Source organism: Barbus barbus, assembly GCF_936440315.1.
Source record: "Barbus barbus genome assembly, chromosome: 14".
Lineage (NCBI taxonomy): Eukaryota > Metazoa > Chordata > Actinopteri > Cypriniformes > Cyprinidae > Barbus > Barbus barbus.
This window is the reverse complement of record NC_136742.1, coordinates 20854029-20873796: the sequence shown is the minus strand read 5'-3', so window position 1 is coordinate 20873796 and position 19768 is coordinate 20854029. Positions and strand designations below refer to the sequence as shown.

Sequence of the window (19768 nt, the reverse complement as noted above, 5' to 3'; positions counted from 1 at the left end):
GTTTGGTCAATAGCCCATTAAACAAGGACTTGATCGTCCTGTAAGTGTAACAGCAGCAATGACCAGGCCTTTGGTGCCCTTTACAGGCATTTGTAATAACATGTAATGTTGAAAGAAAAAAAACATTAGACACCATCACAAAATTTGTAATGGTTTTACTGGCTATAATGGGACTTGGTTTTAATGGAAACATAATGGACCCTGCTGGCCTCTACTGGTAATTGATTTCCTTCTAGAGGTGGCTTGTTAAAACCAATAAATCCTAATGGAATATGTCCCAAAACACACTACAGAAGAAAACCATTGTTTTTTTTAATGGTTTTAATGGTTAAAAGTTGATGGTTTGTAATGTTTGTAATATTTGTGATTCATTTGTGATTTTCTGTGATGGTTCTATTGTTTTTTTGTTTTTATTTCAGCAGGGTTGCCTCATTGTTTTTATATAATGCATAAGTCATTTTAAAGACTGTTGTTGGCTTAGGTTTGTTTTTATAACCACAAAAATATATTATCTTAATACTTCTTTGTATTATTATTTGAAGTAACAAAACCAAGGTTAATTTGCGGTTACCATGGATACAACAACCATGATTTTAATTTCTTTTGGTTATATTCGTGTTAAAACCATGGCTTTCGTATAAGTGAACATGGAAACTCGGAGAGAATACTAGATGCATTGGTGGTGGTGAAATTATTACCGACATTTAAACACGTTATTAACCTCAACACCCAAAAAAGTTTCACAGGATTATGATTTTATGAATGTAGCTTACCTGAAAGTGCCAGGCTTCGTTTTCATCTTTTTTTGTTGTTGTTGTTTTGTTTTTTTTGTTTTCTTGGCGCCAGATTGCTGATGTCTTTTCACGGGCATAGTTGTCCATCAATTATAATCATTTGCATTCAGCCGCAAACATGAGGTGCGAGCAGGCACGGATGCTGGAATTGCATGTCATGTTTTTTTTGTTTTTTCTTTGAGCAACTGGGATGGTGCCCCCCTGGGAGTTGGTGCCCTACGCAAACTGCTTACTCTGCGTATAGGGAGCGGCGGTACTGCCTGTAACATAACAGCATTATGTCGGTGCACTGCCTGCTAAGCTATCAGCACCGACTGCTGCGGGTAATTTCATGTTTGTTATAAGTGCAGGGTAATTTCATGTATGTTATATATTTTATGTGATGTCATTGCTGTGTGGTTGCTAGGGTGATTAGAGCTGTAGCTAGGGTATTGCCTATTGTCTCAAGTCAAAAGAGATATTCTGGTTTCTAGTCATGTCTCAGGTTGCTGCCTCAGTGTATGAGAATATTTCCTCACTATCACTTTGAAAAGTGGAACAAAATGGATTGTTCAACTCCCTAACTGTAAATATGAGCAACAGTAATATTAATAACAAGCACTTGCTGTAATTAATTTATGCTTTTTTATATGTGTGCATATCTACAGTAGTAATTTTTGGAGAAGATGGCCAGCTGACCTTGTTCCGGATGGCTTGACATTCACTGCAGGAATGATGTGATTTGTGTATGTGAGGGCAGTGGCAGCAATATTTTTGGACTGAAGAGGCGGGTTGTGGCTGCCTGCAGTAAAGCCAGCAGACCTCTTTAGCTCTAATTGGGCCTCTGTGTGCGTGCATGTGTCAGAGGTATGACAGTGTCACAGTTCCCTGTCTCTGTGGGTATCTCCAAGAGTGTGACGAAGAGAGAGAAACATATAGAGGATAGAGTAGAGGGGAGCTAGAGGTCCTGGTATCTTTAAGGTGTTGTTAATAAGGCAGGCTGCTTATCCTTCAGACCTTTCTCAAGCTGACACACACACACACACACACACACACACACACACACACATGCACACAGTCATCCCACATGTCCTTGTCACTGTATGAGTATAATTACAAGTCAGAAGCTATGGACTACTAGTGTACTGCAGGGTATACAAGGATACAACCAACAAGGTCTATAATATCTGGATAAATCTATGAATTTTAGGAATCAGCCACTGAAGTATCACTTAAGATAGTGATAGTTATTTGAAAATTAACTGTATACTGATGTCTGCTAGTGGTTACTGCCTTACAGCTCTCTCTTTTTAGTAATAATATTATTTGAGTTTTTTATATTTGATTTATTTAATTTTTGTTTTTTGTTTTTTATTAACATTTATTAAAAAATAACCTTGTTCCCACTTGTCTGCATACACATTTCCACAAGTGCTACTCAGTTGCTGCACAGAAATAAAATGGGTTAGTTTGCATTTTCATCTAATTCTTGTTATAAATCACGATAGTCTGGTCAAATATTGATAAAAAGCATGGACAATATTAAGATACTTGCAGTTTATTCATCAGGAAGGTCTGGGCATTCCTTTATTGGATACAGTATTCCATGCCATATTCTGTTGCATATTTTGGCAAATGTAGTAGCCCATCCAGGTAATCTATGCATTAAAAAAAAATACATTCTGGTCATATACTATATTCTGCAGAAACGTAAATGTATGTATGCAATTCTGAATAGTTTGCTTCAAGCTTCATTGGATGTCATTTGTTTAGTAAAAACACATTTATGCTGAATAATTGTGTTCCACAGCCATTTGTTCTGTACCTTCAGAACATATATTATGCAAGCAATATAATCCTTCCTAATCATAGTGGGGTGTTGTGAATGTAGCTGTGCTTAAGCATATTTTTGTGTGTGTGGGTGTGTGCGTGTGTTTGTCTGGCTCCTCCTCTCTGGATGCTCCTGTAATGATGTTGCACTCGGTTCATTGATTAGTTAGGTCTGCTGAGATAGAGCCGCCATCATTATGCTAAAGAAGAGGAGACTGCGCTTAATTAGAAAATAATGAGAACTCTCTTTCAGCCTTCTTTGTGCTTTCACCCTTTTCTCTCAATACATCAATCTCATGCTGTGCATTCTATCTCTTTCTCTTCCCCTTGATTCAATTCTGTTCCATTCATTGTGCTATATTGGCCTGACTGTTTTCCCCATAGTATTGCCAAAGCCTTCAGTCAATACAACAACAGTACAAAACAAAGCTATATAAAGAAACAAAGCTACTGATGTGCAACAAAGGAATTATGGGAAGGTTAATATATGTTCCAATATGTTATGTTCGAGTATATATGTTGCAAAATTTTCAATAAATGGTGTTCTTTAAAACTTTCTATTCATTAAGCAATTCTGAAAATGTCAAAATATCACAAAAATATTAACAACTATTTTCAACATTGATAATAATATGAAATGTTTTTTGTGCACAAAATTAGCACATTATGATTTCTGAAGGATCGTGTGACACTGAAGACTGGAGGAATGGCTGCTATAAATTCAGCTTGGCTATCACAAATGTCAATAAAATATCAAAATTAAAAAAAAAGTTGTTTTAAGTTGTAATGATATTTCACAATGTTACTGTTTTTACTTAATTTGTAATCAAATAAATGTAGGCTTGACTTAAAAAAAAACAAAAAAAAAACCATTGCTGACCCCAGCCTTTAGATTGGTAGTGTATATTAAAGTTATTAAATAATGTAGCTAGCTAAGTAGGGTTTTGCCGATAGATGATAGTATCGTGTATCGGCGATAGTCAGAGATATAGCCTGTGGCTGATGCCTTTGACAATAGCAAGATGTTGATTATTATTATTATTAATAATAATAATAATAATAATATTATTATTATTATTATCAGGGTAGTAATACTATCTAATTAATATTAGGGCTTATTTGTTGCATTATATTTCTTTTTCCGTGGTTTTACAGTGTTGCGCGTTATAACCAATCACACACGATTATGCTGAGCTTATGAATGCAATGGCCAATCAGAGGCGTTCAGATGAGTCATCGCTGAAACAGTGGAGTTCTGTTGTTCAGTATGTGCTGACTGAATTCTGAATTCTCTCATCATAAACAACAAAGTTTAGATGTACGTGCGATGGAAGTGTTAAGAGATTTATTTATCATACCGTGTAGATTCACTTATTTTAACGGGAATGTTTTTAAAATGCAGAAACTTGTGCTAGACTGAGCTTGTGATGATGATCTTTGGTAATGTAATCTTCTTTGCTCGTTTTCTGTATAGCTGCTTTTTGAATAACTGAGGAAATGTAAGCATTATAATTAATAACTTATGATGTTTCTATTAATTTGTTATCATGTTAAATACAAATTCAGGCATATTAAAAACATTAGGCTGGTTTTAGCCTTACGCTGGAGTTGGATCACTTTCTGGCAATGAAACTAAATAAATAATTAATTAAATAAATTAGCACTTTAATATTGTGCATCTGCAATCTCACAGGCTGACGATAGGACGATATGAAAACTGAGCATATCGCCCAACACTATAGCTAAGCTAAGGACTGCTTCATTTAAAAAAAAAAAAACTATATTTCTGATTGTAAATAGCTGGCTGAAAATACCAGGCACATGATGATGTGATTCCAGAAATATTGCCAGGGGAAATGTAATATTGTATATTTTAACTACTCTACTTAATCACTAAAATAGCTTAGCAACATTATTTTAAAACCAGCTACTTTGGGGTTTGGGTTCAGTTCTGAATAAAATTAAATAACACTTGGATATAAATGTGACTCCCCTCCTCATGTTTTCTGGATAGAGCCGCAGCAGAGACGCTGACGGTCTAAAAAGCATGCTGCAATCCTACTGTTGTGGTTGCACTGAAGCCACAGATGCAGAATGTGTAACAAACCTTCTAGCTTCACTATTTGTAGCAATTGTATTGCTCAACACCAGAAAGATAGTCTTTCTTTGTATCACTTTTCCCAGCATGCCTCTTGATTCAACCTGGGTAGACCCGACTTATACCCCTGGGTCATATTCTTGGGCATTACCAGTATGAGTTACTATTAGGAAATCTCCCATTGAGTTGCCTGTCCCCATGCAAGCATTACTAACTTTTATTTCCTGCTCTTTTTCCTGTCTTGAACTGTCATTCTCGCTCACAGGCGATCCATTCTGTGGCCTGGCACCACGAGGGGAAGCAGTTTATCTGTAGTCACTCAGACGGCACACTGACCATATGGAATATAAAGTCCCCAGCCAAGCCCATACAGACAATCACGCCACACGGTTAGTGATCTTTCTCTTTTTCTGGCTCAAACACACAAACTAATTTTCTTCATTCATTTTTTGTTAGGATAAGTGTTGCAAAATTAATTGCTCTTATGTCTATTTCACAAGGTTGTATCACACCTCTCTCAAAGACTTGTTAATTCAGGGTTGTAATTTGATTTTATTCGCCACCTACTTCACAAAGCAGCTTAAAACAATCGCCTCCCCTTCCCTAATTTCCATTTCAAGTGAAGCTTTAATTTTCATTTTCATTTTGTTCTTCCATGGAGACTGCCTGTATTGTGGTCTTTAGTGATGAGTGAGGTGAGGTCATGCTCTTTCTTTTGGTGCACGTCCTTGCCTGCTCTATTGAAGATACTCCACTACAGTCCGCTCTTGATACAAGAACCCCTTCAGCCTCACCATGCCTCCATGAGAGGAGAACACCAGACAGCTAGATTTATAAACTAATTACGAAAAGCCATAAAATGTTGTCAGAATTTGGGTATTTTCAATCCATATGCATTAGTAGGCCCTCTTTAGGGAGGATTTAGCCCCGCTGTCTTTTATCTTACCTACACTAAAAATCTGAGACTAATCTGCTCCATTTTTATCTTTCAAGCAGATGCAGTTTATCTTATTTTAATTTATATGTGTATTTAAACATATAAATAACAGCACAATTCTTTAAATTAATTTATAAATTATTTGAAATGCAATATTTGAGCTATTTGCTCTTAAAACAAAAATATTCTTCTGAGCCCAACTAAAGACTGAAATCCTGGAATCACCCTTTTTAGTTCAAATATTTTTTGGGACAGTTAGCATTTTAAGGATTGTTGTTCAACAAACTGCTTTGGAGGAGAAGAAAATTACATAAATTAGTATGTTTCATAGTGAACATTTCTGTTTGTTATGAAAATACTTACTGTGACACACTTCCTGTCTGTGGGAGAGAGAGGCTCTTTTCCAAATTACACCCTCAGCCTCTGCAGCCTTCCTTCATGTCTACTCTTTGGTGACATAATTCTTGATAGACTGTTGGCTGTAAAGTCTCCTCCTAAAATGCCAAATGACAACTTCAGTCTTTTAAGCTTTGAAAATGTACAGGAATTTTTGTGGCTTTACTCTATTGGATATGAAACCCCCTGTTTGATAATGCACCCCGTGTTTTGCATCTACAAAAAAATAATAATAATAAAAAATAAAAATAAAACAAAGACCAGCCCTTCGATAACTCGGAAATATTTGAATGCCTTCATGCTCATCAGATGATTTAATGGGGTCTTTTGCAAGTCCACAAAAGAGGTTAGGATACTCTCTGAATGAGTCTGATTCTGTTTCAGGAAAGCAGCCTAAAGATGGAAAAAAGCCAGAGCCTTGCAAACCCATTCTTAAAGTAGAGTACAAGACCACAAGAGCAGGGTAAGTGCACATCTGCAGCAATACATTTTTGATTTTCCTGACCATCTTAGACCATCATGAATGGTGGTCCAGGCTGGTTTTTGCTGGTCGAGTTGCTAAACCAGCATAGTGTTCATAAGTTAAACTTTTCTAGCGAAATGTTGTTTTTAAATAAATGTGGAGTCCAAAAGTCTGAGACCACGTTGAAATATGGACTTAAAAATTTATTTCAAGCTAATTTAAACCTGGAAGTAAACAAAAAGTTACAATGTAAAGTAAATAACAAGTACTTAAAATTCTGCAGGATTTCTAGGTCACAACCAAATAAACAAACTTGTGGCGTTCATACATCTCAAGTGCTTCTTTTGTTTAAGGAAACGGCATTCTAAAAGACATTTATTTCAGCTTCTCACTCAGATTATGCAAATAATATAATTTGAGAAAAAAATACAAGCGCAAACTTTCTGACATTTGGAGCTCATTGTACGGTATATGTTTGTGTTCTGAACAGGGATCCGTTTATGATCTTCTCTGGTGGTTTGTCATATGATACTGTTGGTCGACGGCCATGCTTGACAGTAATGCATGGAAAGAGCACAGCAGTATTGGAGATGGATTATCCCATTGTAGACTTCCTCACCCTGTGTGAAACGCCATATCCTAATGGTATGTAGGTCGATTTACTCATTAACAGCACCTGTTCTGTCCAATATTGTTGCAATAAGTGCTCAGTCTTTTTATCTCATGCCACTTCCTCGATTCATTTTTTGCTGACATTTGAACCTTTGTTTTGTTGGGTTGTTCTATTCTTTCATGTTCTTAATAGATGAGCTTGAGCTCTCCCAGTGGAACTGCTGCCTAGTAATTACATTTTACATCACTTTTTTTAAAGCTCCCTCTATTCATAACATCCAGTTCTGTGACTGCATTCGTTTATTATTGCCGTACCCATTTGAATAATTTATCACTTTGGTGGCTATTTATGAATAGTAAGTGTTTTCTTTTCTCTCTGCAGGCAGTTATAGCAAAGGCTGATAGGACTTTAGTTTGTTAATAGTCTGTCAATAATTTGCTGCTGTGAAAAAGAGAACATTAAATATATTATTATGGGGTCTTTGAAATACGTGATGCTCCGATTGGCCAGACTTTTTTTCCCCTAAAATGTCTGTTGAGCTAAATTTCAGCATTGCTTTTGAGCATTACTAATATAAAGATGAAAGAGAGGAAACCATGACATGTACAAGACTGTTCAAGAGTTCTTGTTTGAAAGAAATGAATACATTATGCAAGTATGCATAACATTTAAATAAAGAAGTGACGATAAGCACGCTGATAATGTTATAAGATTTCTATTTCAAATGCTGTTCTTTTAAACTTGTTTTCTATGTTATGGACGTTTTTCTCAGTGAAAAGCTGAGTAAGATCAAATAAGTTCAACTTCTTCCTGCAAACCTTCTTGAGTTCCAATCACATCTATGAAACTTTTCAATGTGGTTTCAGGAAGTTGCATAGTACAGAATCTGCCCTCATAAAAGTTTTAAATGACATTTTATTAGCTACAGACACTGGAAATGCTGTAGCTTTGATTTTATTAGATCTCAGCTCAGCTTTTGACTTGGTTAATCACAACATACTTATCTCTCGTCTAAAAAATTGTATTGGCCTGCGAGACTCTACGTTAGAATGGTTCCGGCCCTTTTTAACGAACCGAAAGATTTCTGTATGTATTGGACAAAACACTTCTTCTACTGCCCCTCTGTCTTGTGGCGTTCCTCAGGGCTCCATTTTGGCGCCGACTCTTTTTATGTTATATATATTACCTTTGGGGTTGATTTTCAAGAAATAGGGCATCTCTTTTCACGTATATGCTGATGATACACAGTTGTAACCAAATGGAGTAAATGCACTAGGAGATCTGTATGCATGTATCCAGGAACTAAAAATATGGCTCACAGAAAATGTTCTGATGTTAAATGAAGGCAAAACCGAAGTAATTCTGTTTGGACCCAGTGATGCTTTTAATGCTTGTAATTATAATCTTGGTTATTTGCATCGGTGGGTTACTCCTTGTGCAAAAAACTTAGGTTTTTTATTTGATTCGGGCCTAAAGTTTGACAAACAGATAAATAGTGTAGTTAAGTCGTGTTTCTTCCATCTTCGCCGTCTGGCTAAATTGAAATCGTTCTTATCAACAAAGAATTTTGAAAAAGTAATTTATGCATTTGTTATTACTCGTTTGGACTATTGCAATTCTCTTTATTTTGGGATAAATTTTTCATCTATGGAGCAGCTGCAACTGGTCCAAAATGCAGCAGCCAGACTCCTGACTGGAACTTGTAAATATGAGCATATTTCTCCTATTTTGATCTCATTGCAGTGGTTGCCGATAAAATTGAGTTGAATTTAAAATACTAATTTTGGTTTTTAAATCACTAAATAGTCTTGCACCAGTTTATCTCACTGAGTTGTTTCTTTCACACAAACCAGTGAGATCACTGAGGTCGGAGCATCAAAAAATGCTATCCGTTCCTAGGTCCAGACTGAAACATTGTGGCGACCGAGCTTTTGCGGTTGCCGGGCCAACTCTCTGGAACAATCTCCCTGTAGCTATCCGAACAGCATCTTCTTTACATACTTTTAAATCTATGCTTAAATCTTATTTATTTGAAAAATTTATGAGGGGTTAAAAAACATTTTTTACTGTGCTGTGGTTTTTGTATATTGTTTATATTTTGATTGCTGTTGTGTTTTCAATTTCCTGTACAGCACTTTGGTCAACCTTTTGGTTGTTTTAAAATGTGCTTTATAAATGAAGAAAAGAAAGAAAGAAAGAAACTCAAATAAATTTTTCATGTCCATCTACTTATTTTGTTAGTCGCCATGATTTGTGTTGGGGTTTATTTTGTGACAAGCTCACTGTACTTTATCCCTTACATAACACCCTAATCATATCACATACTTTATTATGCTGGATTAAAAAACAATTATTTTTCTTGTGATTCACCTTGCTTTTACATATATACATGCAGTTGTTCTTGCCTAAACAAAGCATCTGTGTTCATATATTTGCGTTAAAGGCTTAACCGTTTTGTTTAGAGTTTGAATTAAGGCAAACTGAGAGTGCAGTGAAGAATGCAGAAGGAATGGGAACGGTGTTTGCAGTGCTGCTTGCATAACAGTGCCTGGCTCTGTATTTTTGTTAAGCTATATTTGAAGTGAAACGTCTTTGGTTCTGACTCATTATTGAAACATTTAGGAGGTTCAAACTTATGCAGTGGCGTCTCTAGTCGTAACTTCAATGGATCAGGCCACTTAAATATGATACACACTTTATTATAAGTGTTCGTGCCAAAACGGGTGCCATTTGCATCGCTCATGTTCATATACTACCAAGTCTTATATTCACCAAGGCTGCATTTATTTGATGAAAAACAATACTGTGAAATAGCATTATAATTTTGAAATAACTGTTTTCTATTTTATTATATTTTAATTTACAATTTATTTGTGTGATGTAAAAGCTAAATTTCACTCCAGGCTTCATTGTCACATGATCCTTCAGAAATCAGTCTAGTATGCTGATTTGGTGCTAAAGAATCTTATTATTATCAATGTTGAAAACTGTTGCTTGTATCTGTTGCAGCTTAATATTTCTGAGGACACTGATACTTTTTTTTTTAGGATTCTTTGATAAATAGAAAATTCAAAAGAGCAGCATTTATTTGAAATATAAATTTTTGATAACATAAATGTCTTTATAGTCACTTTTAGTCAATTTAATTGAATTAATTTAAAAAAAATAGTCGTAAATGGTATTTGTAAAAATATGTGCATATAAAAAAATACTCAATTATGTAGCAATCTATTCATGATTTTACCCATCCTGTTTTAATTTCTCTGCAGATTTTCAGGAACCATATGCTGTAGTGGTCCTCCTCGAAAAGGATTTAGTTGTAATTGACCTTGCACAAAATGGGTACGTATCACCCACAGCATTTGCGTCATACATGTTTGACGCTATCACACTTTTCCAACACAGTGTCAATCTTATTTTTTTGACCTCTGATGATTTCAGTTACCCTATCTTTGAAAATCCCTATCCCATGATGATTCATGAGTCTCCTGTGACATGTTGTGAGTACTTAGCCGATTGTCCTGTGGACCTCATACCTGCACTTTACTCTGTCGGGTCTCACCAGAAACGACAGGGCTACAGCAAAAAGGTACAACATGCATGCACACACTCATTTAAAGGTGCTAATCGGTTAATGATGTCTTTTAAGTTAAAACGTCCTGCCTACACACACACACCTTGGCTTTTGAGTGACTAGATTACAGTCCCTCGTGAATCGCCCGTTGCCCTATGCCTGTGTGACTTCAGGCCCCCGCCGTGCAGCACATTGTGTCCTCAGACTGTGTGGGTCAGAGACACAGACAGGGGTATTTATGGGTATGAAATAAATCATGACCTCTCAGCCAAGACTGGAGTGCGGTGTGTAAGTTGTGGGTCTGTCTCCCACAGGGAGCAGGTTAACTCAGACGGCCCACTTTGAGTCACAGCACTTCTGAATACCTTTGAATAAACTGCTTCAGCTTCCACGCCTCGTGAGGAAATGCTTTCCTATAGAGTCTCGCCAGCCATTTAATAAAGGTTCCACCCACGTTGCAGAAATGTTTTGTGGCTGCCAGTGCAAGCCACAGTCATTATATTGAGAGTACGCTTACTAAAACTTACAAATTGGCCAATTTCGTTTTATTAAGTTTCCCAGGAATGCTCACATGGTTTAGGGCAATATCTACTAAATTTCCTCTATTCTCATATGTCTAGAAATGTCGGATTTATATGGTTAGCTTTCGTGGATTTAAGTGCTTTTATGTGGTTCTGTTGTTCATCACAGGAATGGCCTATCAGTGGCGGAAACTGGGGCTTGGGCACACAAAGCTACCCTGAAATAATAATAACTGGGTAAGAGCAGTGTGCGCTTGTGTGAGCGAGTGAATGTGTGTGTGTATGCTCTGTTCTCTCTTGCCATTCATAGTTCTGCTGACATGGCAGAAATGGTGAAAAAAGACTTAAATGGAGTAAAAGAAGGCGGCAGGGTATAAGAACAGGGAGGAGGAGTGCAGAAGAAAGGGTAATGAGCAGGACAAGATGGTAGCGAAAGGGAAGTATGACAAAAAAGTAAGCATTTTCTGATGTACCGCCCATGGGATGACAGAACCTTTTTTCTCTTTTTTAGTGGGTTTGACAGCAATGGGAAGAGCACTTCCTCTCATCAATTGACTAGCTTTTATCTGACATTGAAACTTAGCTTACCTCAGTGGTTTGTTTGAATACAGCACATGTGGTAATGGGAAAGTGCCAGTGAGTTTATGTGAGTTTGTGTATGAAAATGTATGAGACAGTTGAAATAAAAGATTCTCTGCTCTTCTTGCAGGCATGCAGATGGTTCAGTGAAGTTCTGGGATGCTTCAGCAAGTGAGCCTTTCTGACTTCACATTCACCCCATTTGCCACTTGTGTGTGGTATAATAGTTCCATTTACCACAATGTTTGCGGTATAATAGTTTTTCAAAGCTCATAAACTTGCTTCAAACACATTTGCATTTCATATTGAATTCGGCAGACACATTTATATAAAAACTAAAGTTTTATATCAGATTTTTGTCATCCTTCGGACATGAACCCATGACCTTGGTATTGCTAGTGACACGCGCTGCTATTTTGGCTACAGCAAAGACTGTAGACCAAGATGGTTCAATCATATTACTGTGAATGGGAAGTGCAACACGGAATTAGTCAGGAGGAGCCAATTGGCAAAACTGAAGCTCTGGTTCCTTTGGAAAGAGTCAGTTTCCTGACTGCACATGCCAATTGGCTTTACCAACCCAAAATACATGCTTTTTTCACTCAATGTGAGCAATTTGAGAACAGCATTTATGGGTCATTTTATGCCAGATGTTATTGCCATTTTAAAATATTTTATTTAAATGTGGTAAAGCAGTTTTTTTGAGATTATGGTGTTACCCATTAAAGTAGATTGAAGTTGGTGTTGCATGCCTGAAATAGCTGCCCGAAGGTGTTGCAAATCAGTTTAACTGATTTTCTTTGAAAGAAACTTTGGCTACAGTTATAATCACATTTGACTAACGCTGTTAAATATCTAATTAATAACTGGATTCTGCTGACCACTGTTGGAGTATAACTTGACTTCTGACAAAATATATCTTAACAATAAGGTAATTTTCCATGATTTATGACCCAACTGGAGATTGACCTTATAATGTCACACATAAAAAACTTGAGGCTTTGTCTAACCTTGTGCACTGCTGAGAGAGACCAGCGTGGTGAGAGTGTTACCTCTACATGCCATTTGACCTTGCTTAAACTGTGAGCTCGACAGACTACAGTTTCCACTGTTCCTGTACCGCCTGTAGATGCTAAAGGACATATCTTAATATGAAAAATACCACAAAGGTTGCAAACCCCTCACACAAGCACTTGTTTAACATTCAAATGAGTTTTCTTAGTGGTAAGATAATTTAAAACCAAAGTGGCCTTCATTTTGTTCACCAATGAAATATAAAGCTAATTAGACAGGACTTTTTAATCCTGCTAAGACAGAGTGGCTAATCTTATGTCATTTAATGTTTTTTTTCCCCTTTGACTGAACTGAACAATTGAAGTCAGTGGATTAGAGGCCCTCAACAATTGGACAAAACACATATATGCATTTGGTGGCATTGAAACATTTCCCATAATTTATTTAATCCTCTAAAACATTAATTGTACATATCTATAAATTAAATGGCTTTATTCTTTGGAATGCTAGATTCTGATTTGTTTATTCACATAATTTTTGTGGTCTTTTCTTTATTGTCCAAATTGTTCTTTGTTGTCTTTTATTTCCTGTAAACGTGGTAGAATTATGTCTAAAATAATTTGTTAAAATTAGTTTGTGTCCTTTATTCAGTCATTTATTCATTCATTGATATGAGAAGTAGTTGTGTATTAAAACAGATAATGCACACTCAGCAGGTAATATGCTAAATGAATATGCAAAATAAACCTCTTCAAATTAATTAAACATAAGGATGCATCAATATTAAAGTAAATTGCCATTATTAAATATAGTGCTAGTTTAAATAAATTAAAAATAAAACAAAAAGTCAAATTAATTTTAAATGGCACAGGTGAATTTAGACATCACAACATTATAATGTACAGTATGAAAAATTGATATTTATTTTGAGATTTGCATAAGACTACATTTTAACAATGTTTTTTTTTAAAGAAATTGAACAGTTCTTAATGTTTTTTTAAAGATGAACTTTAATAACATTATAGTGATGTTAGATGACAATATGATAAAAAAAATCTCTAATTTTGTATAAATGACTGGTTGACTACAATTATCTCTTACTTTTTCCTTTGAATTCCATTTGCCATGTGTTCAGTAATGCTCCAGGTGCTGTACAAGCTGAAGACAGCTAAGGTGTTTGAGAAGGCACGCTGTAAGGAGGAGAAACCCAGCACAGAGATTGTGGATGAGGACCCATTCGCCATTCAATTGATGTCTTGGTGTCCCGAGAGCCGCATGCTTTGTGTTGCTGGTGTCTCTGCCCATGTCATCATATACAGGTTCAGCAAACAGGAAATCACCACAGAGGTTGTGCAGGTAAAAATATGTTGTTTATACTTTGTTAGAATTATTTTGTAAGAATTAATAAGATTTTTTTTTTTAAATTAATGTGCTCTTACACAGTGTACACAGTGTAATGACTAATGCTGCCCTTATAGACACTCCCAGTCTCTCTCTCTCTTATTCCCTGTCTCGAGTTATTTTAGTTTCCTGACAACTTCCATGACTCATAACGTTAATAATGATATAAAAAATGTTCATTAAATGGATGTTGTTCAGTGACTTGAATGTGTTTGTGCATTTGTACGTGTATATGCCGTCTACAGAGCCAGCTAAGGATATCCAAAGAACAGTTGTTACTCAGATGCTTAACTAAATCCCTAAGCCTTTCAAAGCCGTTTTAATTAATGTTCACCACAACTAGCTATATATTGAGCTTGAATAATTAATACTGCAATCATTTTGCCCTCTCACTGTTTTTTGCAAGCTGTACATTTGCATACTGATGCTTCCGTGACCCATAAATAAATGAGCTCTTATGGTAATGTTATTAGAAAATATATCTGTGAATAATTTGAATTTCCATATGATTTACTGTGGGAAAATATATAATGTGGTAGACTGAAGCAATTAAGCAATAGTGCTTTATTAATGCTTAATCAACGCAATTATTTACATATTTTTTATTTACATTACATGACTCATATAAACAGGATAATAATGAATCAAATGTTCGAATACAGTCATATTGGGGACACGTGAATTTCAGAAACAGGAACCAATCTGATTAGTTAATAGAGGTGCATGCTCAGTGCAAATGTGGGAAAAACCATTAGTGTTACCATCATCTGTTGACAGAACGTTCACACTTCTGTATAATGAGGGCAATTTAAACCTATTAGCACCTTCAGTCCCATGACTCTCACACACATAGAAACGCTCACTTGGAAGAGACGTACACCAATTAGCATGTCTCATATTAAGAATAGCGACACCGATGGGGATCAATTAACTCAGTGAGTTTAGCTGATTCATACACATCTTTTCTCAAGCACAGTTGTGTCAATTACATGTGTACGTGTGTGTGTGTGTTTTACAGTTATTGGAGGTCAGGTTACAGTATGAGCTGAATGATCTAGAGTCTCCAGAAGGGGGAGGAGATCAGACACCAGCTCCTCCCACACCAAGCACATCCCCCAGTCCACAAACCGCAGCCCCTCAGACACACACCTCCACTAGCAGCAACTCATCAGATGGGATCCGAGACAACATACCCTGCCTCAAGTAATTCTACTTTGCAAATTAGATTTTAATACACATAACGTGAAATCCGTAAGGCTGAGGCTACTATTAATAGAGGTAAATGCCTCTATTTTACTTTTTTTTCAATTTAGATGTTTTTTTCAATGCAAACTATATTATCGGTGGAAGATTTTGATATTTTTTTTTAAAAAGTCATATTTTTTTGTATTTTTAGTATTTGGTATGTTGCCTTTTTACTTTGAGGGCAGCACTTGACCTGTATTAACTCCACAAATTTGTGTGAAACCTGATGACCAGATGATCCAGCATGATTTGAAAATGATCCAAAGAGCATCTTTTGTTTCATTGGATTGAAAACATCTGACTGTCTTTACAAAGGAGTTCACATGATCAGCTTATTTGATTTGTGAGATCCCAACAGATAATATGCACCAAATTTGAGTGTCAAGTTAAAAATAGTTCCGCTTTTACAAACACATTTCAGGACTTCTTTGTTCTGTTCCATTCAGCTGCACCCTGTCTGGTTGTTTCCAAAGAGAGCCTTGAGGGATGTATTTGCCACTGACTGAAAGTTAGTGTTCGCAATATTGAAGCAAATTGTTGTCTGACAAATCAGACAACAAAGTTGCACCGTGAGGCCCCTTTTTTGGCACATCTTTGTATAGCTGTTACTAGATTTTGCTAGTTTTTATGATTAATCATGACACTTTCAAGTGCTTGGGTACTCATGTCCATCCTTAATAAGTAATCTATGACATTATAGAGTAAACGTTGTAAAATTTTTTGGCAGGGACTGTGTATAACCTATGTCCTCTCTCTGTCATTCCCTCAGGGTGCGCAGTAGTCCTCTGAAGCAGTCTCCAGGGTATCAGGTGGAGCTGGTGGTACAGCTGGTGTGGGTCAGTGGAGAGCCACCCCAGCAGATCAGCAGCTTGGCCATCAACTCCAACTATGGCTTGTGAGTTACCTGAACATTTTAAGACTTTTTTACATTATTTTGTCAGGTGGCTCATCAAATAAATTAAATGCTGCAGACCGTGTCAGGAATTCTTATGAAAGGGCAATATTTGCTTTGTTCTTTTATTATCTTAAAATATTTTAAAATATTAACATAAATTTAAATATTTATCAAGATTTTCAATGAATAACAACATCAATGTTGGTTTGTTCCAACACAAAATTATCGTAAGGCTTGGCATACACAGTCCTTTAAAGTTCTGTATTTTGTAATGTTTTTGAAGGAAGTCACTAATGCTTACCATCGGTGCATTTATTTGATCAAAAATACAGTTAAACAATAATATTGTAAAATAGTATTACAATTGAAAATAGTAATACTATTTTTTATATAAAATTAATTGCTGTTATGCTGAATTTTCAGCATTACTGTTACGCCAATCTTCAGTGTCACGATTCTTCAGAAATCATTCTAATATGCTGATTTGGCACTCGTACAATGTTTGCTTATTATTGAGTATTACCATACCAGTATAAACCAGTATATAATATTTTTTTTTCTCCAGGATTCACTTTGAAGAACAGAATTTAAAATAGAAAGTAATATAGAATAAAATGTCTTTACTGTCACTTTTGATCATTTTAATGCATCCTTTAATGCATCAAAATTATGAATGGGTGTATAAATGATAAATGATTGTGTGTATAAATTATATTAATTTGATTAAATAATCACTATACCAGCACTAAACCAGCATAAACTAAAGAAAATCCTTCTAATTTGATGACAAAAGCACTTGCTGTCTTTTATGTTTGTGTGTAACATAGGGTGGCGTTTGGCAATAGCAATGGTCTGGCAGTAGTGGATTACTTACAGAAGACTGTTCTGTTGAATCTGGGAACTATGGAATTGTACGGCTCTAGTGATCCGTATCAGAGACAACTGCGATCTCCCCGCAAGAGCCGACAGCCTTCTGGAGGTCTGATATGCACACAAACATGGTTTTCATCTATAATAGACAGAGCACATATATATGAATGCAGTGAGCCTTTTAACAGCACACCTTTGGCTGGACATGCAGCTGTGCAGTGAGGGGATACAGCAGTGAGACCCCTGCTGGTGGTTGGCACAATTGCAGCTAAACACATGCTAGTAAGGAAGAGATGATTGCTGGGACTTGGCAATGGATTGATTGTTAGATTATCTGGTGTGTATGTGCGTGTTTGTGTTGGGGTAATGAGTGATATTTAGCGGGGGGCTGGGATCTGTCGAATATGCGCACAGGGAGAGTGCTGATCAGAGCAGCTGGGTTCAGCTCCTGTCTGCCCATCTGCCTCTCAATTCCAAGATCAGAGCAAAGGCTACACACTACACCTCACACTAAAGAGTATAGGCAATTGTACTGTCTAAAATACATCTTAGACTACTTTTACACAAGGTAACGGACACTAGCACACTGTACACGTTTTCCATAGTGTGGCAATGTTTCTCTTTCTCTCTACAGGGCTTTGTGACATTAACGAGGGCTCAGCCACCTCAGAGGATCGCTGCAAATCCCCCACCTCAGGTAAAACACCCCTCAGAGCATGATACAATCCATACCGCCTCCTGCCACCATCATACCGATCAGTCCTGACACTGGAGTCTGCTGAAATGTTATGAGCTCCACAGGGGGGGCATTTTAGCATTTCAACTGATTCCTCTGCACAGGACTAAAGTGATAGTTCACCTTAAAATGACAGTTGACATTATTTACTCATTGTCATGTTGTTCCAAACCTGTATTGACTGGCTTTCCTCTTGGAAAAGAACTACAACTCTATACTGCTGTTCAAAAGTTTGGGGTCAGTGAGAATTAATACTTTTTTTCAGCAAGGATGTTAAATTTATCAAAAGTGACACTTACATTGTTACAAAAGATTTCTATTTTCAACTCACAAGAATAGGAAATGTTACTTTAGCACCAAATAGGCATATTTGAGTGATTTTTAAAGGGTCATGTGACAGTGGTGCATTTTTAAATATATTAAAATAGAAAAGTTATTTAAAATTGTATCAATATTTCACAAAATTACTGTTTTATTTTTTTTATCAAATAAATACAGCCATGCTGAGACTTCTTTAAAAACATTTAAGAATCTTTTTAAATATTAAAACTTACCCCTTTCTGACCCCTAACCATTTGAACAGTAGTGTATGTCAGGTTTTCTGAAGCCTTACAGTAGTTTTGTGTGAGGCTCAAACCAACACTGTAATTATATACTGAAAATCTTGACATCCCTTAATGAGTTTTCATTAACTTAATTGATCCAATTCACAAAACCAGCCTGAATTATGCAAATTATGAACAAACATAAACAATAAACAATTAAAAAAACAAAAAAACAACAACATGAGGGTGAGTACATAATGTTTTTTGAGTGATTCCTTTAAGATTCATTACTAATTAATCCATATTACACCAATAATTAAATATACACACGTGTGCATTTATTTTGTTATTATGTCAGTATTAAACAAGCCTCTGCTGAAAATCATTGGCAGTGTTAACAGGGCACACCTTACATAACATCCTAAAACTTTGTGCGTGTGTCTGTGGAGGAGAACAAAAGTTCACACAGGTCACAGATGACTGATGATGGTTGGCAGTGTGATGAATAGTAATGGTGACTGACATTGTGACAAGTTGCTCGCGCCTGATGAGAGAATAGTGGTTAAACATCTGGGCTAGAAGCAAGTCATAGGTTCAAACCCCTGAAGGGGTGATTCATGACCTGAGGAGCAGCACCATTGTGCCCTTCAGCAAAACTGTCTCTTGTTTCAAAGCGTTTGCTAAAATAAACATCCACAGCAATCATAAAGACCACACTGGATGAATTGTTGGGAAGTGGTTTCTGAGATTATATGTGCAAAGAGTCGAAAATGTAGCAGCTGCTTAGACTCTGAGCAAGACACTGCTGTTTTTGTGGGCGGAAAGGACACATTAAATCTAAATTTACTAGACAACCAAAGCTTGTAAATGCACTGTAAAACACAGCACTCTTAGTTGAGAGTGCTTTTAGACTGTGGTTAATGAGGTATTGATTTCTTTCAGATACTGTCACTGAATTGTGTAACCAAATATTTAATCGAAGATGTGTCACATAGAGTTTTTACGTTTATGTTTTAGATTCATGTTATGCAAATAACACTTTCCCAGGGGATATTGTTTTTTTGGGGTTTTTTTCTCCAGATTCTTAACCTTTGCTATAATATCACGTCTTCCTCTGGGGTGGGAAAAAAGAACATTATTTTGCCATCATTATTCAGATTTGCATTGTTTTTGTGGATAAAATGCAAATATAAAATGCAAAAAATATAAGGTTAAAATGCAGATAGGACAAGGTAATTTTAAAGCATTTGCATTCTCTCTTTTTAGTTCATTTAGTGC

The 19768-nt window shown here is 36.2% G+C and overlaps 2 protein-coding genes across 5 annotated transcripts in view; both read left to right on the top strand.

Annotated features, from left to right (window-relative positions):
• LOC306879751 (enhancer of rudimentary homolog) overlaps positions 1-19768 on the top strand; it is a 1222178-nt gene that overhangs the window by 998658 nt on the left and 203752 nt on the right. The gene's annotated exons all lie outside the window — the stretch shown is intronic.
• Positions 1-19768, top strand: part of LOC306879749 (syntaxin-binding protein 5-like) — a gene marked incomplete at its 5' end in the record, with an annotated part of 113004 nt that overhangs the window by 82168 nt on the left and 11068 nt on the right. For all 4 annotated transcript variants that reach the window (XM_079432923.1, XM_079432922.1, XM_079432921.1 and 1 more), the window contains 12 exons: positions 4967-5090; positions 6419-6497; positions 6988-7142; positions 10380-10452; positions 10552-10699; positions 11375-11442; positions 11915-11955; positions 13934-14154; positions 15218-15402; positions 16214-16339; positions 17167-17318; positions 17844-17906. In XM_079432923.1, the coding sequence (XP_079289049.1) occupies positions 4967-5090; positions 6419-6497; positions 6988-7142; positions 10380-10452; positions 10552-10699; positions 11375-11442; positions 11915-11955; positions 13934-14154; positions 15218-15402; positions 16214-16339; positions 17167-17318; positions 17844-17906 (1435 nt within the window). The remainder of the gene's footprint in view (positions 1-4966; positions 5091-6418; positions 6498-6987; positions 7143-10379; positions 10453-10551; positions 10700-11374; positions 11443-11914; positions 11956-13933; positions 14155-15217; positions 15403-16213; positions 16340-17166; positions 17319-17843; positions 17907-19768) is intronic.